Here is a 25,808-nt window from a genome sequence, read left to right on the forward strand (position 1 = left end):
GTTTCAGCTTTAGCATCATTCCTTCCAAAGAAATCCCAGGGCTGATCTCCTTCAGAATGGACTGGTTGGATCTCCTTGCAGTCCAAGGGACTCTCATGAGTCTTCTATTTCCCATGAAGTGATGGGACCAGATGCCATGATCTTCGTTTTCTGAATGTTGAGCTTTAAGCCAACTTTTTCACTCTCCACTTTCACTTTCATCTAGAGGCTTTTTAGTTCCTCTTCACTTTCTGCCATAAGGGTGGTGTCATCTGCATATCTGAGGTTATTGATATTTCTCCCGGCAATCTTGATTCCAGCTTGTGTTTCTTCCAGTCCAGCGTTTCTCATGATGTACTCTGCATATAAGTTAAATAACCAGGGTGACAATATACAGTCTTGACGTACTCCTTTTCCTATCTGGAACCAGTCTGTTGTTCCATGTCCAGTTCTAACTGTTGCTTCCTGACCTGCATACAGATTTCTCAAGAGGCAGATCGGGTGGTCTGGTATTCCCATAGCTTTCAGAATTTTCCACAGTTGATTGTGATCCACACAGTCAAAGGCTTTGGCATAGTCAATAAAGCAGAAATAGATGTTTGAAAAGATGTTCAACATCACTAATTATCAGAGAAATGCAAATTAAAGCTGCAATGAAGTAGCACACCAGTCAGAACGGTCAATACTGAGAGTCTACAGATAACAAATGCTGGAGAGGGTGTGATGAGAAGTGAATCTTCCCTCCCACATTGTTGGTGGGAACGTAAATCGGTACAGGGACTATGGGGAACAGTACGGAGGCACTTTAAAAAATTAAAAATAGTTTTATTAATACCATATGATCCACTCCTGGGCATATATCCAGAAAAAGCTCTAATTCACAAAATACATGCACGCCAGAATTCATAGCAATATTATTTACAGTAGTCAAGACCTGGGAGTAACCTAAATGTCCATTGACAGTTGAATGGATAAAGAAGATTTGGTACATATACATTGTCAACGAAATATTACTCATCAAAGAATCAAACAGTGTCATTTGCAGCAACATGGATGGACCTAGAGATTATCACACTAAGTGATTAGATCAGAAAGACAAATATGATATCACTTATCTGTGGACTCAAAAAAATGATAGAAATCAACTTATTTACAAAACAGAAACAGACTCACAGACATAGAAAATAAATTTATGGTTATCAAAGGGGAAAGGGTGGGGGGAGGATAAATTAGGAGTTTGGGATTAATGAATATGCATTCTTGCACCTCATATAGCTAAACAACAAGGTCCTACTATATAGCACAGGGAACTATATTCAATGACCTGTAATAAACCATAATGGAAAAGAAAGTACGGAATCACTTTGCTGTACACGGGAAACTAACACAACGATGGAAATCAACTCTATTCAATTAAAAAAAAAATTGAAAAAGAAATGACTTCTTAAAAGCAAGACTATTCCCTGAGTCTGGGGAGAATCCAGGATGACATGTAGCTAAGGGGTCTTGGCCACTAAAGTTAGTGAAAGTGGGGCTGGGAAAATGAAATCAGCAGGACTGCAAAGGGAAAAGAGTTTAGATAATAATGATCACACAATTCTACCCTTTGCTGAACACCAAAATATGCCAGCCACTGGACTAAGTCCTTCACATGTGTTACCTCCAATCCTCTTCACACTCCAAGGTGTCTCTTTTTTCACCCATTTCTCTGTCCATAGCATTTTCCAGGCAAGAGTACTGGCGTGGGTTGCCATTTCCTTCTCCAGGGGATCTTCCTGACCCAGGGATCAAACCCAGGTCTCCTGCATTGCAGGCAGATGCTCTACCCTCTGAGCCACCAGGGAAGCCCTTCACATAAGGGAACTCAAAGGGTTCTTCTAGTAAGTGGCAGAGCCGGGGTATATACCTATTATTTTATGCTTCCCTTCAAGGAGACATAATGGGAGTGACTGCAGGTAGAATTAGAAGTGACCATCTGACCACCAGCTGGTGTTTAAAAGTTATTTCCCAGAAGTAGAAAGACCAGAAGATGTGTGTAGCCCCATGCATCAGTTCAATACCAGAAGTTCTTGATTTTTAATTTTCATGTTTTGGTTTTAGAGAGGTAGGAAGGGAGAAAGAGGAGAGGGTGCAGGAGACTTGGTAACATGCGAAGAAAAGTGAAGACAGGATGCTCTTTCCAACCTCCCTGGCAAGCAAGGAGCTGGCTCTATAACTTAACTCTGTTTACTATTCGAGGACAGAGCACAACCCGCTTGGTGAAGTCTTTCCCAACAACAGCTAAACAGCGGGCGAAGAAACTGTGTGGACATCGTATACTGAAAACACTTTTCTTGATTTATTCCCTATAATATGTGCATAGGAAGGACTTTATAGTCACAAAAATGCAACATCAAAATCTGAAACATGTTACTGAGGGAGTGTGCTTAGCCAGGAAACTTTAGCCAATGCTCTCGTCACTTCGGGATGGTGGGCCAGCTGAGCTGCTGCCGTTCTCTGCAGCCCTGTTATCCTGAAGCCACCCAGCGCCCTCACACACACAGTGGGAACAGTGCCCTGGGCGCCCATGTGGCCCACAGTCGCAGGGGCTCATCTCTTACCCAAGGGGCCTGTTCTAGAAACCATCTTCTGGGTGTGTCTTTTCATTTGTTTCTTCTGCCCCACATGCTGAGAGTGATGACAAGGGTCATTTCTACTTGATATTGTGAACAGTGCACTTAAAGTGACCTTTTCAACTGAGAAGCAGCTATTCAGAGTCTGGATTTTTAAACAGATTTCTCCAAAAAAAGTGGGTGTATTTCCTGAAAGCTCATACTTTTGAATTTAGACTTAGGTGTCTGTGGCTCTCTGAGTCTTAGTTATTTTCATAAGGAACATGATGTTGTTAAGTGTCTGAAAAAGAAAATAACTCTAGCATTATTTTGCAGAGGCAAAAGGGAATATCGATTTTTAGTAGGATGAAATATATAATTAGTCTTGCCAATGGAAAACACTACAATAAATACACAAACCAGTGGGCAGAGTCTCTTCTCTCTTTTAGCAATTGCCCGAGTAAGCTGTACCAAACTATAAAATGCTTCCTGAAGAAAATATTTTCTTGATGACTGGATTGATTTTTAAAATTTATAAAACATTAAATTTTCTTGAATACTTTTTTCAATTCACCATTTTGGCATTTGAGATATATTCTGGTAGGTGTTCTGAGCAAGGCATTTTGGGCACATTTTCAAAAATCACCAAGGGAGTAAAACAGCTGACATATATCAAGTGACCAAAGCACTTAGTTCATCTCAATCTTTTAATTTTTAAGTTACTGACAAAAATCTGGCATCTCTTGACATATGGGGCGATTTGAAGCTCTCAGTTTCCCAGTCATCAGTTGCTATGTTAGCCACTTGACAACAATAGCAGCATGTTACTGGTCTGTATAGAAAGGGTCTAAAACAATAGGCTTCTTTTTGATTGCTTGCATTTTTCCCTTCCCTCTGGTAACAGAGAGTTAAATGTAATAAGAGCTGATACCTAGCAACGCAGAGTTTTAGAGATGCCAAATTTAATTCGACTTCATATGTGACTATGTTGTCTCAAGATACTTAGGAATAATTTTCGCTTGTCGAGTGAGTGTCCTTGCTCAGCTCAGACAAGGCAAAGGATGAGCTGCCAGGATGGAGTGGCAAGAAGAGGCAGGAGGGGATGAGCTCGTGTCTCTTTGCGGTAGGTTGTCGAGGTCATGCTGCACTGTGGAGCTCTCACTAATATCCAGCTCAATCTCAGATCATCTTCTTTGGTGCTTGTCTGAAAGTCCTAGGACTTTGATAATTTAAATTGCCTCTGTCAGTACAATTTATGGCTTTGAGTCCTTGTACAAGGCATGTTTCAACGGCCCCGGGCTCCATTGCATTTAACCTTTATCTACACCCACTGAAGGATCTTGCCGACTCGTCCACAGTGGGGCAAAGGGGCAAAGCCTGCCTGTGTGCTAGTCTGGCCTGGCCTGGCTCCTGCACTAACATGCCCTGAAGGCTGGGGAAGGATACAGCTGGCCAGAGGCTCCGTCCCTCGTATCCCGTCCTCTTTGCTGCAGGTGCCTCAGTGACTGCTGTCCAGCCCAAGGGAATGCTGCCCACGATCCAGGTGCTCAGCCCGGAGAGAATGTTCCCTATTGAAAACATGTTGGGAACACGGCCCTTCAAAGCCAGGCTCTGTGGGTCCTTCTGTTATTTGGAAAAGACCATGTCAAATGTCTAACAAAAGTGTTTAAATAGTCCCTCTCCTCTTTGGTGATTTGTGTAGGAAAAGAAGGTTAAATCGGGTGTTTGTCTTTGGCGGAGAAAACATATATTCTCTAGCACGATCATCTGTTCTTGCAGAACATGTATAGAACATATAGATGGTTACTAAGTAAGTAATGTTTGAAAATCTAGTTAAAAGTTACAAAATGGGGCATTCTTTGATTTGAAACCCTTTTGACTAGGAAAATGGTCTGTACCATTTAAGAAAATCTGGTGTGGCAAAGTATAGGCAAAATGTCAAAACAGACATTTCTAACAACAGTGTTGCCCAAAATTCATGAGGACCTAAAAATAAACAGAATTCTTTCTCATGTGTCATTTTCAGTGTAAGGCCTAAATGGCAGAACACAAACTAAACTTTAATATTATTTTAAGTTAATAAATTTAATTAGAGAGAAATGAATTTTTCTTATGATGACTTTAATTAATGTACTTACTTAATCTCAGACAGTTTGATACTTACTCTAGTTTTCTTCCTTTTGAAAATTACTTTTAAAAACAAATATAACCGTTATAGATTCAAATATTTAAAAATCTGCTTTCTGTAATACAATAAATACTGGCCTTAGCGTGGTGAACCAAAGGCTGCAATCCCAGCCTTCCATTGTGAACTCACTTCTGTGTGAGATTCAGTAAAAATTTTATCACTGTGTAGATCACACAATGGAAAAACACTGTTAATAACTGGATACTGTAGCTACAGGATTGTAACCTACTCTTAGGAAGCTAACTGCCCCAGGGCCAGCGGCTGCTCATTTATTTCACTGTATTTAAATCAATTGCTAAGGCAGTCAGACAATAAATTGTGTATCTATTTCTGGTAATAAAATTGGCACCTCAAACAGCAGAGGCTTGTACAAAGATTTAATAGCTCCCCTGTTCAGGATGGATTCTTCTTTGTACCATCTTTTGCAGGGAGGTTGCCTACATGTGAAGTAACATTCTTGTTTCTATCTTCTTGCTAAATTTTGTTTTACCACTGTACAATTGAGCCCAACTTTTTCAGTTTCTGTAAAGCTTCCACTCACTGCTTGAGGGGAATTCTTTTGTCTGGGCAGCGGAACAAGATAACTGACTTAATCTTCCTAGGAACACGTGAGTCGCCATGTATCATTTTAATCTGCAAAACACTAGGGCTGAGTAGTGTCACATGCTGATTTTACTTTTCTATGAGAAAGTGACTCCCTGGTTCAATGATGGATTGCTTGTTCTCTTTAAACAACAGTCAAGACGGTGAATGCCCTGGGGTGATAGACAGGGTGTGCAATAGGAATGGGGCCAATCCGATGGCTTGGTTCAAGTTCACCTGACAAAGCTGAGGCAGTCTGCAAGCAGCATTCGAGAAAGGATTATTCACACTGGCATTATAGTTTTGAATGCATTTTTCTCCTTGTGCAGCTGCAAAGCTCCCTCACACTGAAGGTTTATGCACCATAATAAAGAGATTTATTTTTTTTTTCTCTCTCACTCTCTCTGGCTTCTTACACTTTTACACCTAGTTTCTACTGAACTGTTCAGGCAGAGGACATCTGTATATCCAAACTGCACAGAACAAGCATCATCTTCAAAACAATAGCAGTGCTGAAAGACAGTATTAAAAGTCTGACATTTTTGATGTCTGAAGGGACAGAAATTAAATCTCCTTACATTGAACTCAACTCCTCAAACTCAGCTTTTAAAATATTGTCATTTCACAACTTTATACACAGGAGAGTATAATGAAAATTATTTAGTTTGATTTAGAAAAATTATAATGGAAATTTTCTAAAAATTACTTGAAAATTTCCTAATATCGACTTTGCTATGAGAAATTAAAGAATGGGGGAAAGAAGTTAGAAAAAGGTAAACAGAATGAAGCTAAATAATTTTCCTTTTAAACAGAGAGGTAGGATTGGAAAGAATTGTGCCTTTCTTTCCTTCCAACTTTCCCCATCCTTCTGTCCATCGACTTACCTACCTACAACTCACCTTATTGGAGAACGGCCTTCTGAAGGCTGGAGAGCTCAGACGTTCTTTTCTTCTGTAATTAAGACATTGATTATTATTGCCTCTTGCCTTATTGTAGCAAGAGGTAGTTATCTAGTAAGCACTTATTGAGCATAGAAAATACATAGAATTGCCAGTGATGTCTCATTCATTTACTCACTTATTTAAATAAAAATGAACTATCAACTGTTAAGCAGGCTCTATAATACCCAAGTGTGCGGTGGGGATACAAAGGGGCCCAAGACTCAGTTTAGGCCAGTGAGACAGACAGAGTCACCTTCGAACTGGCCTCCAAGCGACTCCTGCCCCTGGCTGGTCATGCCCTTTGACCTCCTCCCACACGGTACCAGGGCTCGTCTGTGTGACTAATAGAATATGAAAGTGATGGTCTGTCGCTTCTGAAGCTGGGTTATAAAAGACTGTGACTTCTGTTTCTCTCACTCTTGGACTTTTTGCTCTGGCTTAAGCCAGCTGCCATGTTGTCATATGGACAGGCCCATGTGATGAAGATAAGGCCTCTGGCCAACGGCCATCAAGGAAGAGGCTTCTTGCCAAGAGTCACAGGAGAGAGCCTGGGAGCAGACCGTCTAGTCCCAGTCACACTTTGAGGTGACTGCAGTCTCACGACGTATGACAGCAGCCTCAGGAGGGATTTTGAGTCAGCACTACTCAGCAGGGCCACTCGCCAATTTTTCATCTTGAGTAACTTTGAGATGGTAGATAAATGTGGTTGTTAGCCTCTACGTTTTGGGGTAATTTGTCATGTAGCAAAACATAAATAATATAACAGATAATTATAATTTACCTATAGTGTAGGTGATATGACACAAGAGTGTATTAGCTTCCATGATAACTGAGCCTGCACAGCGATAGTTGTATAGCTATTTGCGGAGGTCACAGGGGGGTTAGTCACCGAGCTGGTGGAAAGGGAGGGAATGAGGATGACGGATATCAGGGAGGATTTTCTGAAGGAGGTGTTGGTTGAGGTGAGTGTTCAAGGATGAGAAGATATAGGGGGGGTTATTGTCCCCGTCGGTATAAGAAAAGCATGAAAACACTTATCAAGTCATGAAGCGTCTTTGTGCTGCGGTGGAAGGAGGCAGGGTGGATTACAAACTGACACGCTAAGCAGCTAGGTGTTCCGAAAGAGCGTATCACAAGACTGGGAGTAGCATTGGGCTAAAGGAGAAAGCACTGTGTGATCGTCGGATAATGTGGATTTTCTATTGAAAAAGAGAATCATTTGAATTTCTCATTAAATACTATTTTTTGGTAATAAGTAATACATGCTTATTGCAGAAAGCTTGGAAAAAATAGATGAGAAGAAAATAAAATTCCCTACCACAAATTCACTAGCCAGGGAAAAACACAGTGAAGATTTCCATGTGTTATACATATATTGTTTTTTCTATTTACATACATATATGTACTGAAATTATAATCAATACTATAATGCTGTTTTAGAGATTGCTTGTTTACTTCAAAATTTGTATGTAATTAAATATTTTTTAAAATATACAATTTAAACAAATGAATAATAGTCATATGGATAAATTAAATATATAAAACTATTTCTCTGCTGTTGAAAAGTTGTGTCTTTTTTACTATCATAAGCAAAGTTATGATAGACTCACTTGTATATAAACATTTGTTCACATTTCTGTTTATTTCCTCATTAGAGGTTTGTAGAAGTGGAATTACTCAGTCCAACATATATTGGATTTTTCTTGATATTTTTTCCTTTATATGATCTCACATTTTAAAAAATTTTTGAGGAGATTTAAAAATATATATAAAAGGGGAAAGATTAGTGTAATGAATTCTTATATACCCTTCTCCTTGCTTCAACATTATCAAGAAAGAGCCAAGCTTCTTTCATTTCTCCACTTCTCTTTGGCTTTTGTATTTTTAAAATACATCACTTCATTAACTTTTATTTAATATTCAACACAAACTAAAAAATCCCGAATTGTCCCCAAAATGTTATTTTATTATTGATTTATTATAGAGGTATAGAGTCACCTCATTATAACAGGAGACCAGCCTATCAGTAAATTCCAAGGGATTTAAGAGCTCTGTGCCAGGAATCAGGGGCAGAGACTATATATATGTGTGTGTGTATATATATATATATATATATTCTGATTTTTCCAGATGTGGATAGGGTTGGGATAGTAGGCGCATTTGCTTGCTCCCTTTCTCAGATGAAAACTTTTAAGTGTTTCACTATTAATTATGATATTGCTGTTCAAAAGAAAAGTTAAAATACCTTTTTCAGATTCAGGAAGTTTTTCTTTATGTCTAATTTGCATCTAATTTGCAAAGAGCTTTTTTTAAACCATAAATTAATTTTCAACACTATTAATTTTTTCTGCATCTTTGAAATTACAAATTTCCCCCTTTATTTTGTTAATAGGATAAAATTTTTAAATTTTCTTTAATAAAGTTTAGTTAAGTTTGGGTTTTTCAAGAAGCAAATGCCGAGAAGGAATATAAAACATACAAGGTATTTATTGAGAGAAATGACTGTAAAGGGTAAGTGAGCGAGAACAGGAGTATGCAGGGAGACCACGATGTAGGTCTGGCATTGTGCGAGGAGAGGGCAAGCAGAGGAGAAGGCACAGCAGAGATTACAGCAGAGCTCTGAGAGAGTTTTGGTCTGGCCAATGGGAAGGTTTTGCGCATCACCTGGCAGAAGCATTCTGAGCCTGGCACCCATCTCTCACTCAGGCACTGGCTGAGGGTACACAGTGGTCGGTCCAGTGAGGCAGGCTGGAGGCTCCTGTCAGCTGTGTTCACAGCAAGAGAACCCAGTGGCTCTCAGCAGCGCTAGCTGCAGTTGTAAACAGACATGTGCAGGAACCTCAAACTGAGAAAGGTGCACCTACCTAGAATTCAGAACTCAGGATGTTCATGCACGTGGGTCTGAGTTACATCACTACATAAGGCACTAAGATTTGTTGAGGTAATAGATAAGACAAGTTGAGAATGAGTAGTGGAGGAAGGAGAGAGTGTGTACTAGGCGCAGTCCCAAAGACTAAGTATAGTGAGGGAGTATCTCATCCATCTCTTTTGCAAACTTCAGCAAGATCATGGAAGCACTGCTCTCCAAACCTGTGTGAAGCAGCACATCTGTGTGGGCCAAGGGCGGACTGTGGTGGCCACCTCCCTCACACCTCCTGCAAGTGTAAATGTACTAGAAGAAAATATGAAGGGTTAAAAACAACAAAATCCCAGACATGGAGAACAGACTTATGGACAAGAGTTGAGGGAGAAGATGGAGAAGGTGAGAAAAATGGAGAGAGTAGCCTGGATGCACATATACTAACATACGTGAATAGGTAGCAATGGGAATTTGCTGTATGACTCACAGAACTCAAACTGGGGCTCTGTAATAACCTAGACAGGGTGGAAATGGCGGGAGGTGGGAGGGAGACTCAAGAGAGAGGGGACATATGAACACCTATGGTTAATTCTGAAGAAGGAAATGGCACCCCACTCCAGTACTCTCGCCTGGAAAATCCCATGGACTGAGGAGCCTGGTGGGCTGCAGTCCATGGGGTCACTGAGGGTCGGACACGACTGAGCGACTTCACTTTCACTTTTCACTTTCATGCATTGGAGAAGGAAATGGCAACCCACTCCAGTATTCTTGCTTGGAGAATCCCAGGGACGGGGGAGCCTGGTGGGCTGCCGTCTATGGGGTCGCACAGAGTCGGACATGACTGAAGCGACTTAGCAGCAGCAGCAGCAGCATGGTTAATTCATATTTATGTATGACATAAATCAACCCAATATTATAAAGCAATTATTGATCAATTAAAAACAAATAAATATTAAAAAAAGAGAAAAAACAACAACAAAATTCAGAGTAGTGAAGCTCTATGGATGACATATAACCTAGAAACCATAAAAGACTAATGAATTCACCTGTATAAACCAAATTCTGCATGGAAATAAAAGTTTCTTACAAAGTCAAAAGACAAAAAATTGGAATGCATACCACAAAGGCCTGATTCTTTAATGTCTCCCGCATTCTAGGCAGACGCTTTAACCGCTGAGCTACCAGGGAAGCCCCTGAATTCTTTAATATATATCTATAAAGAATTCCTAAATCAATAAGAAAAATGCTAAAAGTATCAGTCTTGATGGATAATTACTAAAGTCCCCAAATCTCGATGGCTTCAGCTAGAAAAGCTTATTTCTGATATGTGCTTCGTGTTCATCGTGGGTCAACTGGAGCTCTTTCCTGTGTTCTTCTCACTGTGGGACTTCTGATGTATTCTTGGCAATTGTGCAGAGGGAGACTTTGTAGAGTGTTGCACTGGTAAATATCAGCCTGAAGAAGATACTCTTCAATTCCTCTCAAAAATTATTGGCTAGAACCAGTCCCATGGCCCCACCTGAACCCAAGGACCAGGCTGTGCCGTAATTTGTGTCTGGAAGGAGAGGAGAGCCATCATTGGTGAGCAGCACTGAGTGGTCATTACCACTCCAGACAGTCTATGAATTGTTTGGTTTCTCAATCGAAGGTCTTGTCAAAGAAAGACGATGGCATATTTCATTACATTCCACATGCTGGTTATTAAAGAAGTAGAAAATTCCTTTCTTTCCAAAATTGGTAGTGACATCTTTCTGATCAACAGAGTGAATCTGGGGATCTGTGAGGTAGATGAGCCCTTTTCCATTCCCAGTCACCCAACCTAAAAAAGAAATAAATATGTTTAAGGATTAAATCCTCTATAAATTTCAGCAAAGTGTTTCAGAAAAAATATAATATACATACAGTGAAATGGACATTTGGTAACTTGGTCATGCTATCATGTGAAAGTCGCTCAGTCGTGTCCAACACTTTGTGACCCCATGGGCTATACAGTTCATGGAATTCTCCAGGCCAGAGTACTGAAGTGGGTAGCCTTTCCCTTCTCCAGGGGATCTTCCCAACTCAGGGACTGAACCCAGGTCTCCCGCACTGCAGGTGGATTCTTCACCAGCTGAGCCACAAGGGAAGCCCTATGGTTGATGATTAATAAATTTCTGCTAAGGGATCTGGTGTGGCATATTCCAATTCCTGGTCTAAGAAGAACTGAATATTGGGTAATTAAATTTGTCAAATATGACATGCCCAGACAACCAATTTTCAAGGAATTAGCAATAGCATGCACTTAGTGCAATTATTAAATCACATTGAATATTTTTCTTTCATGATTCAGAAGTTTCTTTAATGCCTTACTCATCAATTCATGCATTCCTCTGTTCATTTAACAAATATTTATTGAGTATACACATTGTACAAAACACTATTGTGTTTTGTGAACAAGTTAGTAAAAAAATCTCTGTACTCGGTGTCACGTTCTTGTGAAGATCAATAAATGATATAAGTAAGCAAAATACATAATACAGAGTGATGATAAATGCAGTGGATGGGGGATAGAAAAATCTTGGAGGATTATTATTAGAAATAATCATAACAAAATTCATTTATCATTTAAATAAAGTACAGAATGATGGCTAATAATTCTGTTAGATAAAATACCAAATTGAAACAAAATTTACATATTAATGCAGATTTTAAAGGAAGCTAGATTTGGGTATACAGCTTGCTGTTCCATAATGATCCCAGTTATGAAACCCAATATCACACCTATAGTGAAGGTAAAGGGCTAGAGCAAAGAAAGTGTGAGAAGACTGTGACATACTAAAACACACAATCCTAAGAAACCTGCATCACCCAAATCCACCTGAGTAAAATTAAAAAAGAAAACTGTTATGGATTTGCTCTAGAATTAAGCCCAATAAAATGTGAGCCAGATCTTCTCACTGATTATCTGACGCCCTTAGACAGTTGTAGAAGCTTTAGAAATTTTTCCCATCCATCATTTGCTATATACAGCAAGACTGATTAATTTCAAATAGTAGCCTGTGCACTAAACAACCTATTAAATAATGACTAGCAAAGCTAGTTATAAAACCTCACATTAACATATAAATAATACTAAAGCAAAAAATAATTCCCAGTTTCACATACCTTGTAAATCAACCACAACATCTCTATGATTGGAAAATTCATAAGAAAAGTGGCCATACGCCAAGCCATATTCTGTGGCTTTGTATTCTGTTTTCACCACTTTTGTGTTATTTGATAATTTTACAAATTCCCCTAGCATGTAAGGTTCCACACTGACACATCCTTTTATTGTCTTGCCTTCTAAAATCTGAAAAATAGGAACAGGAGACAGTATAACAATGGTGAAAGCCGTGGGTTTTGAGGTCAGTAGATCTCACCTTATTGGAGAAGGAAATGGCAACCCACTCCAATGTTCTTGCCTGGAGAATCCCAGGGATGGGGGAGCCTGGTGGGCTGCTGTCTATGGGGTCACACAGAGTTGGACACGACTGAAGTGACTTAGCAGCAGCAGCAGATCTCACTTTGAGGTCAGTAGATCTCAGCCTTTGAACTCAGGCTTTGCCACTTAGGAGCACTGTTGTTCTGTCACTAAGTCATGTCCAACTCTTTTGCGACCCCATGGACTTCAGCCCACCAGACTCCTCTGTCCATGGGATTCTTCAGGCAAGAATACTGGAGTGGTTTGCCATTTCCTTCTCCAGGGGATCTTCCCGACCCAGGAATCGAAACCAAGTCTCCTGCGTTGGCAGGTGGATTCTTTACCACTCTGCCATCTGGGAAGCCCCCATATATATTTCTAGACCTGTTTAATCATCCCCCTGATTTCTTTCACTTTACCAGCAATACTGAGGACGGTATGTAGAATATCTGCGTGTGAATCTTCTGCTCGTAAAGTCTCTTGTTAAATTCTGTCACGTAGTGCTGTGCGGTCATCTGCCTCTCCACATCAGTGAAGTGGTGCCAGAGCCCCTTTTGCTCCTTATATTCTTTCCCGACATATCTGTGAATGCAAAAAAGCCACAGCAAGAAATGCAAAGTGATCTATCTTAGTTAATATTATCTTATCTCATGACTCAGATAATTTTGTAAGAGCCACCTGAACAATGGAACACAATTCATACTAGCTGTTGATAACATAAACTTAATAACATAAATTACTAAGTTTATGTGTCATCTCGATTTGACCATGGGGTGCCCAAATATTTGGTCAAACACTATTCACAGTGTTTCTGCGAGGGTGTTTTGGATGAGTCTAACATTTACATCAATAGACTGAGTAAAGAAGATTGCCCTCCCTAGACTGCGTGAGCCTCAGCCAATCAGCTGAAGGGCCAAATGGAACAGAAGGCTGAGCTTATTTCAAGTGAAAGAGAATTTTTCTTGCTGACTGCCTCTGACCCAGGACACTGGTCTTTTCCTGCTTTTGGACTTAAACTGAAACATCATCTCCTCCTGGGTCTCAATCCCCCTGGTCTTTGGGCTGGAACTATATATATCGTCAGCTCTCCTGAATATCCAGTCAACAGTAGATGCTGAAACTTGAAAGCATCCATAATTATGTGAGTCAACTCCTAATAATAAATCTCTGTATGCACACACACACACGCACACACACATATGGGCTTCCCTGGTAGCTCAGCTGGTAAAGAATCCTTCTGCAATGCGGTAGACCCCAGTTTGATTTCTGGGTGGTGAAGATCCTCTGGAGAAGGGATAGGTTACCCACTCCAGTATTCTTGGGCTTCCCTGGTGGCTCAGATGGTAAAGAAATTGCCTGAAATGTGGGAGACCTAGGTTTAATCCCTGGGTTGGGAAGATCCTCTGGAGGAGGGTATGGCAACCCACTCCAGTATTCTTGCCTGGAGAATCCCCATGGACAGAGGAGCCTGGCTGTAGTCTATGGAGTTACAAAGAGTTGCACACAACTGAGTGACTAAGTACAGCACAGCAAACACACACACACACACACACACACACACACACACAAACATATACATCTTATTGGTTTTGTGTTTCTGGAGAACCCTGGTGAATACATCGACCCAGTGGTGATACCGATTTATTTTCTCCTTATATGAGAAAGTATCCACTTGTTGTAGCAGTTCACCAGATGTGGCTAAGTCAAGAAAGCCAGCCAGGATACTGGAAAACACATGGACTCTGGAACCAGATCTTTCACTGCCTACAACATGACCTTATACAGGTCAACAGATCAATCAGAAGCCTTTTTCCCCCTTCCTTTTGTGATTACTTCATCTCTACAAATACTTGCTTTCAATCATCACCTAATATATGTACAACACTTTTTATACTATCCAGGATTCACTGTGATTCCTGTATTTGAAGATTAATATATTTGGGCAATTTTGGAAAACTATCAGAAATGATTTATTAAAATAATAATTCTTTCCTATTTGCTGTGTTATCTTTTTCTGATCAGATGTATGTTAGACCCTCTTGCTCCATCTTCCATGTCTCTTCTTCTCTCTTTTATATCCCATCTCAGATCCTCCTATCACGTATCCTGGTGTGTTAGTTACTTAAGACTGCTGTAACAAAGTGCCCAAACTGGGTGGCTTAAGCAACAGAAATTGATTCCTCATAGTTCTAGAGTCTACAAGTCCAAAGTCAAGGTGTCAGCAGAGTCATGCTCCCTCTGAAGACGCAAGAGAAGGAGCTTTTCCAGACTGTCAGCTTTTCCAGACGGTTCCTGCTTGGTGGCCACGTAGCTACAATTTTCACATGCATCCTCCCTGTGTGTGTCTATCTCCAAATTTCCTCTCTTTTATAAGGTTACCAGTTGTAGTGGATTCTGGGCCTACCCTACTCCAGCTTGATCTCATCTTAATTAATTACATCTGTAGTGACTTCATTTCCAAATAAGATCACAGTCTAAGTTACTTAGGGTTACAACTTCAACTTGAATTTGGAGTAGGGGGGGACACAATTATACCTGTATCACCTGTCTCCACCACTTTGATGTGCGAACTTGGGGAGGTTTCTTAACATCTCTGTGTCTCAGCTCCCTCATCTGTAAGATGAGGATAACAATAACACCTACCTCATTGGGTTTTGTGAGGATTAAGTTAGTATATAAAGGACTTAAAACAGGGGCCTAGCACATGAAATTTACATGTTTACTATTGTTATTATTATCAACACCCTTTTCAATTATTTCTATTATTTAAGAATTTCCCGATTTCTCTCTTTTTTTCTCTTCCTATTTATTTCTTAAAATTTTTGGATTTGGGAAAAGAGCAAGGTCTACTTTAAAAATTTTGCTCCATAGGTTCTTTAAAATATACATATGGTATAAAATTAGGCCTTATACCAAACGAGGACCACCTGTGATCACTAATTTGCAGGTGAGTTTTTGCTTAAAGTTGTCATCAAGAATTCAGTTCAATTCAGTTCAGTTGCTCAGTCATGCCCAACTCTTTGCGACCCCATGAATTGCAGCACACCAGGTCTCCCTGTCCATCACAATCTCCTGGAGTTCACTCAAACTCATGTCCATCGAGTCAATAATGCCATCCAGCCATCTCATCCTCTGCCCTCCCCTTCTCCTCCTGCCCCCAATCCCTCCCAGCATCAGAGTTTTTTCCAATGAGTCTTTTCCTCTTCTCATGAGGTGGCCAAAGTACTGCAGTTTCAGCTTTAGCATCATTCCTTCCAAAGAACACCCAGGGCTGATCTTTAGAATGGATTGGCTGGATCTCCTTGCAGTCCAAGGGACTCTCAAGAGTCTTCTCCAACACCACAGTTCAAAAGCATCAATTCTTCGGCGTTCAGCTTTCTCCACAGTCCAACTCTCACATCCATACATGACCACTGGAAAAACAACAGCCTTGACTAGATGGACCTTTGTTGGCAAAGTAATGTCTCTGCTTTTGAATATGCTATCTAGGTTGGTCATAACTTTTCTTCCAAGGAGTAAGCGTCTTTCAATTTCATGGCTGCAGTCACCATCTGCAGTGATTTTGGAGCCCAAAAAGATAAAGTCTGACACTGTTTCCACTGTTTCCCCATCTATTTCCCATGAAGTGATGGGACCAGATGCCATGATCTTCGTTTTCTGAATGTTGAGCTTTAAGCCAACTTTTTCACTCTCCACTTTCACTTTCATCAAGAGGCTTTTTAGTTCCTCTTCACTTTCTGCCATAAGGGTGGTGTCATCTGCATATCTGAGGTTATTGATATTTCTCCCGGCAATCTCGATTCCAGCTTGTGCTTCTTCCAGTCCAGCGTTTCTCATGATGTACTCTGCATATAAGTTAAATAAGCAGGGTGACAATATACAGCATTGATGTACTCCTTTTCCTATTTGGAACCAGTCTGTTGTTCCATGTCCAGTGATCACTCACCTAGAGCCAGACATCCTGGAATGTGAAGTCAAGTGGGCCTTAGAAAGCATCACTACGAACAAAGCTAGTGGAGGTGATGGAATTCCAGTTGAGCTATTTCAAATCCTGAAAGATGATGCTGTGAAAGTGCTGCACTCAATATGTCAGCAAATTTGGAAAACTCAGCAGTGGCCACAGGACTGGAAAAGGTCAGTTTTCATTCCAATCCCATCAAGAATTAAGGCCAAGCAAAAAATCTTTCTAGGTTATTTGCTTCAGTGACATGGCATTTATGTTAACCTTTGTTTTTGTTTTTGAGGATATAGCCATTCCTGAGTCAATGCTTTGTATCAGTGGTCTCTCCACTCATCCCCTTTCATGTGTAACTTTTGTCAGTAGTGGCTCCCTCATCTCACCCCTGCCCAAAACTTCTACAGAGAAGTGTCTTAAGGATTCAGCATTAACTTTTATCCCTGAATATGTTTCATTATTGGCCTCAGAGGAGTTTTATGCCTTTTCTTCCAGGCTCACTCATTTACTCGGAAGTGTGGCTTGCATGGTTTAACTAGCCTTTTATGCCAGCATTTTCAATGAGAGTGTTCAAGAGTCTCTGACTTGTCATATGTCAAGAAACTCTATTTTTCTTATCTGTACCATGGGGTTAATGTTCTCCAAGGGATTTAAAATCATGTATATAAAACATCCAGCCCAATGGCTGACATAATGTGGATTCTCTATCTATGGTGGTTGTTGCTCAGTCGCTAAGTCATGCCCGATTCTTTGTGACCCCATGGACTACAGCACACTAGGCCTCCCTGTCCCTCATCATCTCCTGGAGTTTGCCCAAGTTCATGTCTGTTGAATCAGTGATGCCATCCAACCATCTATGGTAACTGTTATTAATTAGCTAATGAGGAAGAGGAAAAGGACCTGAATTAAAAAACATTTAGCCACTTTTTCCAGCTCATTTATAGTCTCATAAACAATTACTTAACAGAGGGGACAAATCAAGCCATTATACATTATTATATATGTTTTCAAGCAATACCTGCCCAGAGTTTCTTCTTGATGAAGATGATGTACCCAAAATGCATTTCTTTGTCTGCCTTTCTTTGTCACATGTAGGTAGTCCCCCAAATATACAACAGTTTCTTGGGCTGTCCACAGTTCAGATTTCTTGGAATATTTTAACAAAAGAGCACCTTGAATAAAAGATAAGATGAATACTGACCTTATTTTTCAAAAAGATCTTGCAATTCACGGATAAGATGAATTGTAACACAGGTACCAATCTGTGTTCATTTGAAATATTCAACTTTTTAATATATTTTCTCAAATTTTATCCTGTTCTATGACTATTACTAAAAAGTTAGTGGAGTACAATAAAAAGGCAAAGTTTGAGAAATTACAATGAAAATTGCCTTTGATTCACAAAATCTCTTGTTTGTGATGGCAAGGTATTAAGGCCAGAGCTTCAGTATGGAAGTTATGAAAAATAAAAGGGCTTTTCAAACAGCAAAAGCCCATAGACCATCTTAGAACAAGTGACATGTGACTCCATCTTCTTCTGATTATCTGGGAATCTCAAATAAAAGAGGCTGCTACCTATGTGAGATCACATAGGTAGAAATAAGTTGAATAATTTTACTCCAAAAGTTCCTGGCCACTCCAGGGATCCTAGATTACATATGAAAGTCCAACCTGATTTTCTCTTACATATTTTAAGTTGTGAAACTCCAGGAATTACTGAGAAAATGTAGATACTGTACAAAGATGAAAACTCAGCTGAAAAAGAAAAAGATAAAGAGGAAAAAATAAGGGTTGTTTTCACCTTAAAGAAAGGAAGACCAGCGCAAGCAAGAAAGGATCTCTTTGAGGGGGAAGACCAACATGAACCCTAAGGAAGAAATGTAACATTTTGAGACCCAAGTTAAAATAAAGTGAACAAGGATCTCCAGTGACTAGGTTGTGGCAATGAATAAATGAACAGGAGACTCAGGAGAAGAGAATACTTAAAGCGAGATAAGCCTGCAGGTTTGGGGTGGGGAGGAAGGAGACGACTGAGGCTGTGGAGAGATGATGCTCAGGGCTGGGTGACTCCAAGAAGCTGGGGAAGGAAATGAAGGTGAGCTGCATGTACACATGTAGAAAGGGCGTGAGTGAAGGGAAGAAGCGAGGAGAGGATGCACAACTTGTCCAGTTTCTTCAACTTTGGGGCTTGCTCCCTCCCATGTGCTTTTTCACCCATAAAATGGCACACAGACAAAACAATGAAGCCGCTACCTAACTCTCAGAAATGTGCCTTTGAAACTGCATAAACTCACAGTAAGCAGGGAAACCCTATTATTAGAACATTTTGCTTCTTTGGGCCACAACTTGATCTTTTAGTCTGACTTCAAGGTGGCAGGTAAAACACTGAAATACTTTGAGGCAAAAGTTCTTAACATTTATACAAAAAAAATCACTGGGGAGCTCTTAAAAAATACAGATGCCTGGACCCACACCATAGACACACGAGACTGGAATCTCTGGGGTGAGGTACTGGAAGTTTCAAAGAGCTAAAAAGCCTCGGGAGATTCTCATGCAGCACCAGTGTCGAGAACTACTACTTTAGCATCCAGTGCTTAGCAATCCACATAGCTTGTTTCCTCTGAAAGGCATTTTGCAATAGTATTTTTCCTCATTCAAATAATTCTTCAGTACCTTGGAGGGTATTACCACGTGATCCTCTGGGCTAAGAGAAGAACCTTCTTTGGTCTTCTCCCCAGCTTCTCCACCACTTCTAGGCTGTGTCAGACACACTGACGGCTGGGTGGCCCCAGCTCAGGCTTCCTTGCGCTGTTCCTGAGGCAGGAAGCAGCTGCTAAACGCACATGATCAACGCAGTGCCTGGCAAGAAACCACTCAGCATAGGCGTGAACATGACGAGTGCCTACCAGGAGGATGATGTGTAACTAGGTCAAACTCCATTCCCTGGGGTTTTGAATGGGAAACAGAAAAATCAGCTGTGGCAATGAGAATCGACAGAGGAGATAGATATTGAGTATATGTGGCATCCAGAGCTGTTTCAAACCCTGACTGATGACTGCTCCCATGGTCTGTAAGATCCTCCCTTACTGCCTGTGTAGCAAATGTCTAATGTTTGAAGCAGCCTGAGTGAGCCTCTATGCAACCTTTAGAGTCCATCACACACAGAGTGAAGAAGGCCCCCGAACTACATCTTTCTCTGTGTACTCACAAAGCATCACAGCTGTCTATATCTTCCACAAGCTTTAAGTGATCCACAGAACAGAAACGACAGAGGGCCCTCAACATACAGAGATGCTTCCTGAAAGGGTGTACTTACTATGTGCTCCGTGGAGTTGTCTGGATTTAAAAAGGCCTGTATGCTCCAGTCTCTGGAACAACCAATCATGCCTCACCCCTGCCAAGAGTTTTTCAAAGTCATCAGGCTGCAGGGTGCGGGCCTCAAGGATCGCCTGCTTTGTCATTCCTGGCAATGAAACAAAAGAACTTCCACTGGAATTCAGAAAAGACCATGGATTTTCTCCCTCAGAAGAACCACTGGAGATTGCCCGTGATTTCAGCCACCAAGATGAGGATAAGCTGGAGTTCTGGCTGCAGTTTAGCAGGTTTCCAGGTTCATTTGCTTCCTCCGTGGTAGTGCAGTCCTCGCTGAGGACAGGGGTGGAAGTCTTTCTGCTTACTGAGGAACTGGGGATCTGGGCTCCATGAACGTGCGGCTGCTTCCAAGTGCACGGTCTCAGGGAGCCACATGTGCTCGTGGTGTGAACATCTGCGCTGCCCAGCAGTGGGCTCTCCTCATCCACCGTGGAGGCATCAGGGTCAATGCCCTGCTCTTTGACTGAGAGACCATTTTTTCCCGAGTTAGGGTTTTCAACAAGCCAATGAGGAGTGTAGGAGTTACATGCTACCATGGAGCTTTTGTCCAGAGACTCGTCCACGACTGAGTGGAAGCCTACGGGAACATCTTCTGCTCTTTCTGCTATTTTTCCTTCTGGGTCAACCCAGCAGGGGCTATCTTTAAATGGAGGACCTGTGCCTCCTTTGATTTCTTCTCTCTTCTCTTCTTCATCCCCATCCTTGGCATCTCCGTTGATTTCTTGAAACTCACCAATTGTTTCAAAGGTTTCTTCTTCTTGGATGGAAGGATATGTGGTCATGTTCTTAGGCCAACCAGAATCAGAAGTCCAAGAAGCAGAACAAAATAAGGGTCTGGAATGAGCAGAAGTATTTCTGGACCCCACATTTTCAACTTCCTGCATGCCTCCTTTAAACCACCCTCCACCAGAGGCCAATGAAGTGCCTGTTGTGCTGAGAGGTGGGAAGGTTGCCAAGGGCGTGGACTTGTGCAGCTGACATTGAGAAGACTCTAACCTGTCATCCCTGGGCACCTGGAGAGAGAGACCATGCAGCTCTGAAGACAGTGGGTGCTCAGCTCTGCTCGCCCCATTCACCTCCTGCTCGTCTGACAGAGCAGTGGAACACTGTGTGTCCACAAGATGCCCCTCCTTGCTCAGCTCTCTTCCGGCAGACATATCATCAACATGATAATTCACTTCCTCCCAGCTTGTAGAAGATTTGTACCCTGATAACTGGCTCCAAGAACTGGAGCTCAGGCTGTCACTCAGAGACTTGTTCAGGACAGCTCCCCCACCATTGCTGTGGTCTGTTGACTCAGCTTCGGTCTCCACATCTTCATCCACGGAGACTCGAAACGCATCAGAACCGGCCCAGTTTCTCCTTCCCGCCCTCCTGAGTTTCTCCTGACTGTTCATCGCCATTCGGGAAGAAGATATCACCCTGCCTTTTTCAAAATGTGCTTTGTCCTCCATGGCACTCACGGTATCTGTGTTTTGTGTTTCTGTCTTTAGATCTGTGATACAGACTCCTGTTTTCATACCTTTCTGTTTATTTTTGTTGTTCCCACAAGTGCTTTCAAATAGTTCACAAACTGAAGTGTGGTGCTGTGAATAGGCTTCAAGGATTTTTGGGAAATCCACTTGCCCATGTAAGATGGGCTTCTCTAACCCACGCTTGAATCCCTCTGGAACGTAAGACTTGTCATCTAAATTTGAGAAGCTTTGAACTTGTAACTGTTCCTTCACCCGGGTGATAACAGACATGATTTCCTGAGAGACAGCTTCTCTCTCCTGACTTCTGGAGGAATTGCTGAAAGTATACAGCTTTCCCATAGCTTCACTACAGAGCTGACTTGCTGTTCGGACGGTCTCCATCTCCCCATAGAGTCTTTGGTGCACAGTGGTGAGACCAAAAGCAGCTTTAAGAAAACTATGGAGCTCCTGTCTTCCAGTAACTGGTTCATCACGTTTCTTGGTGAGGAGGCCAATTTCAAAGGCTTCTTTGGCTTCATATAAATATGAATTTTTCATTCCTGGAGGACAGTCCTCAGAACTACTATATGACAAGAGGCACGTGCCACGGATATTCTGAGGAAAACATCAGATACAAAATCAGACACTGAATTAGAAACTGGAAGTGAATCAGGGAAAAGTTTTCATTCCTAGAGGACAGTCATTAGAAATAGTATTTAAAAAAAAAAAAGAAACATGTGCCATGGATATTCTAATAAAAATACATAAGCATTGAGTCAAGGACCTGTGGTCTTTTTGATGCCTCAGGAGGAGGGACTGGGACATATGTGATTGGTTGGCTAAAAGGGTAAGAAATTAGCTTTAGCTTCCATTCTACTGCAGCCCTGATGCTTTTGATCAAAGATGATAAAATTGCTGTCATTGTTGCTAATGTTAGTTTCAGCAAACAGAGTCTCTACATGGGACATGGATGTACTAATTTTGTTATGTACAAACACGTAATTTGTTTATTGATGGTCAAAACAATAGACTTGTGGCTTCCAAATCCCTCTGGGTATTTGAATCACCTGGGAGATATTCCATAATGAATGATTTCTGGGTAAGAATCCCAGGCCTTTACATGTAGTGGATTTAGGGTAGAGCCCAAAAATATGTATTTTGAAAGGGCTTTTAGGTGATTCTGACATGCTTGGGAACCCTTGTTCTACAGCAAATAACATCATATGCCCTGGCTGCAGTAACTTAGCTCCCCATCAGCAGGATGTCACTACTCTGACTGATATGACCTCTACATATATGAAGTCCGCTCACAATTATCTAATGATGCACACAAATCCTATCTTAAGGTGAGACTCCTCCCTCCCCTTGGTGATGTCTGTCACTGGGCGAGGAGCAAGGAGGGGCTATGCCCTGCTTACCATAGCCGTGAGCACAAACAGGGGCGTGTAGGGGCTGAAGGCAGCCGCCAGCTTGCAGGCCTCAGCGGCTGACAGCAAGTGGTGGTCAAACTCCTTCAGCAAGCCCTGCGAGGGAACAGGAGGCCAAGTGTATTGTGAGAAAACAAGAGGCCGAGTGTACTGTTGACAATTATTTACCCATTAGCAAAAGGCAGGCTATAAAATTCCTTTGCTTTTCTTTCAAGATTCTGAGGGGTGCCCTGCGCCTCACCACAACCATTTCAGAACAGTGCCAAGAAAGAGTAAGTGGGTAAAGACCCCAGGGCATTGACCATCCTTTCCCCCACACCCATACACCATCCATCCCCAACTAGCACCACACAGAGAGCCTCACGTGTGCCAACATTCGCAGTGCCTGCCCACGCAAAGTAATTCAGACTAGTTTCTTCAGAGGATCGTGCAGCTCTCTGTTCACAGAACTCTGAGCGTTTTGCAGTCAGATTCACTAATGATTTATGCATTGTTCTTGGCAAAGAAGGCTTTAATGTACAATTTCATGGCAATTAAGATTCATTCATTTATTCCAGAAATATGTATTGAGTATCCCCATGTGCCAAGCGCTGTTCTAGCCACGAAGGAGAGAGGAGACAGTAAGCCTGCAATGAGCTTATTTTCTATTAAGGGGAGAGGATCAAAAACACACAAAACAAGTAAAGTGTGTAATATTTGAGATGGCAATAAATGTTCCAGAGAAAAATACAGTAAGAAGAGGTCAAGGAGGTCCAAGGCGAAGGGAAGTTTGCAATTTTAAACAATCCTCAGAGATAACTTCACTGGACAAAGAACATAACCCCTTTCCTGTGTTTTGGTCTGTCTGATAGCAAATGCAACATTTTGCTAAGATTCAGAGTACAAGCAGCAAGCTATACATATTTTTGCTGCTGCTAAGTCGCTTCAGTTGTGTCCGACTCTGTGCGACCTCATAGACGGCAGCCCACCAGGCTCCCCCATCCCTGGGATTCTCCAGGCAAGAGTACTGGAGTGGGTTGCCATTGCCTTCTCCGATATGTGTTCTTATGCTACACTAATTAGTACTGAGTACAGTTACTATTGTTGTTTTGGTATTTGAAAAAAGGCAATGTTGATGATACTATTAAAATGTCAATTTGAGTGCAGTGCAGGAGAGCAGTCAATGTCTGTGCAATGCTCTGAACTGGTCAGAGACCTGGTTTCGGCTCCCAGTTCTCTTTCTTACTGACTGCGCAGGTTGCGGAGGTTACCTAGTTTCTCTAGACCTCAGTTTACTTTCCTCTAAAATGGGAGTGACACATTCTGCTCCACCTTATGCCTAGGTAGATGTGGTGTGTGTGGCTCACATACATATGTACACACACTTCTTGAGTTATAAAACAACAAATAACTATTTATAATCATTACTATTATAGATAGGAGCCCAGACAAGCAACTGATGCCCTGATTTGAACAGACTGTCATTAAAGTCTTAAAGGTATTACCCTTTTACTTTGTCACTGAGAGAGTTCAAGTGTAGAAACTGAATTTTGTGATAATCTGAAAGGAAATCATGAGGTTCAAAGCATTTATCACTTTGATTTCATTCATTCTTTTTTTTCCCTAGTACCTTCTGTAGGTCTGGTGCTGTGCTAGATGCTGGGGTAATAAAGCCAAATGGGGCAACATAGGAACTGTTCCTCAGGCTTGTTCACATTACTCGAAGAGGGGAGATACTCTGAGATACTGTGAGGGGAGATACAGGGAGATCCTCTGACTCCTGACTCCTGGAGAGAGCACTAACCAAGAATAACGCTGACAGTTTTGTAGGTGATGCCGCTCTGCCCCGTAGTTTTGCCAAGTGATGATTACCAGGTTAATGTCAGGATTGCTTTTAAACTTTTCATAATCTTTCTTGCTCATGGAGACGAAGATGTCTGCCAATATACCTAGTGATGTGGAAATGCCCTGTAACGAAATACGAACAAAACACAGATGAGGAACTTACAGTCAACTCTCGCTCTCAAGGCCCAAAGTCAACGACTGGCCCTCCAGATGAACCAGTGCTGATTATTATCATTTGTTATTATGACTCTGAAGATACTTCTTGACTGGGTGTCACTGGGCTTGAAAGATGATCACATCCTGAGGACATGGGCATAGTGTAAACTCACCTATTTCTTAGCAGGGCTTTGCTTGCTCGTCAACATGAACGTGTCCACAATGCTAGGTATAAAGAACTGACCCAAGCAAGAGTTCCTACCCCCAACTCCATTTGTGTTGTTAAAAGGATTGTAGGCAGCAGCGCTGCTAACAGAGTTCAGGGAAATGTATAACCCAAAGCTTCAGTTAACGAGGAGAATGTTCTCACAGAGTCACAGAGGATGAGTACATCAAGGAAAGCTAATGTTGCTTCTCAGTTTCTCAAATAAAGATGCTATGTAAATGGCTGAGGTCTTTTCCCACCTAACCAAAGGAGAATGATTTTACAGAATGCAATTGAGCCATCCCAACTTTGCTGTTGAATGAGGTAAAGGCTAAATATATAATAAAATCAATACCAGTAGAAATAAATGGATCAGTAAAATAAATATACAAACAGACAGTTGCAAATATATAGAGAAACACTAACTACATGCCAGGAGTCTAGTTGTGAGTAAGGATGGGCAAAACAGAGAGGGAGTTTTTAAATATTTCTGGTCTTATTGTGCGTTCATTCATGCTTGTGCTCAGTTATGTCTGACTTTGCAACCCCATGGACTGTAGCCCACCAGGCTTCCCTGTCCATCACCAACTCCTGGCGTTTACTCAAACTCATGTCCATTGAGTTGGTGATGCCATCCAACCATCTCATCCTCTGTCGTCCCCTTCTCCTCCTGCCTTCAATCTTTCCCAGCATCAGGGTCTTTTCCAATGAGTCAGTTCTTTGCAACAGGTGGCCAAAGTATTGGAGTCTCAGCTTCAGCATCAGTCCTTCCAATGAACACCCAGGACTGATCTCCTTTAGGATGGACTGGTTGGATCTCCTTGCTGTCCAA

General features: G+C 41.5%; 1 protein-coding gene across 13 annotated transcripts in view; it reads right to left on the bottom strand.

Moving 5' to 3' along the window:
- Positions 1-6,387: 6,387 nt before the first annotated feature.
- Positions 6,388-25,808, bottom strand: part of ALPK1 (alpha kinase 1) — a 123,002-nt gene continuing 103,581 nt past the window's right edge. For 9 of the 13 annotated variants that reach the window (XM_005904782.3, XM_070372001.1, XM_070372005.1 and 6 more), the window contains 7 exons: positions 24,643-24,738; positions 22,783-22,887; positions 19,855-21,979; positions 17,557-17,710; positions 13,003-13,165; positions 12,286-12,472; positions 6,388-10,960 (listed from right to left, as the gene is read on the bottom strand). In XM_005904782.3, the coding sequence (XP_005904844.1) occupies positions 10,761-10,960; positions 12,286-12,472; positions 13,003-13,165; positions 17,557-17,710; positions 19,855-21,979; positions 22,783-22,887; positions 24,643-24,738 (3,030 nt within the window). In that variant the 3' untranslated portion in view covers positions 6,388-10,760. Of the gene's footprint in view, positions 10,961-11,043; positions 11,271-12,285; positions 12,473-13,002; positions 13,166-17,556; positions 17,711-19,854; positions 21,980-22,782; positions 22,888-24,642; positions 24,739-25,808 lie in introns of those variants that run through there. The other 4 variants (XR_011464450.1, XM_070372007.1, XR_011464452.1 and 1 more) reach the window with 4 other exon arrangements.

This window comes from Bos mutus, chromosome 6 (assembly GCF_027580195.1).
Source record: "Bos mutus isolate GX-2022 chromosome 6, NWIPB_WYAK_1.1, whole genome shotgun sequence".
Lineage (NCBI taxonomy): Eukaryota > Metazoa > Chordata > Mammalia > Artiodactyla > Bovidae > Bos > Bos mutus.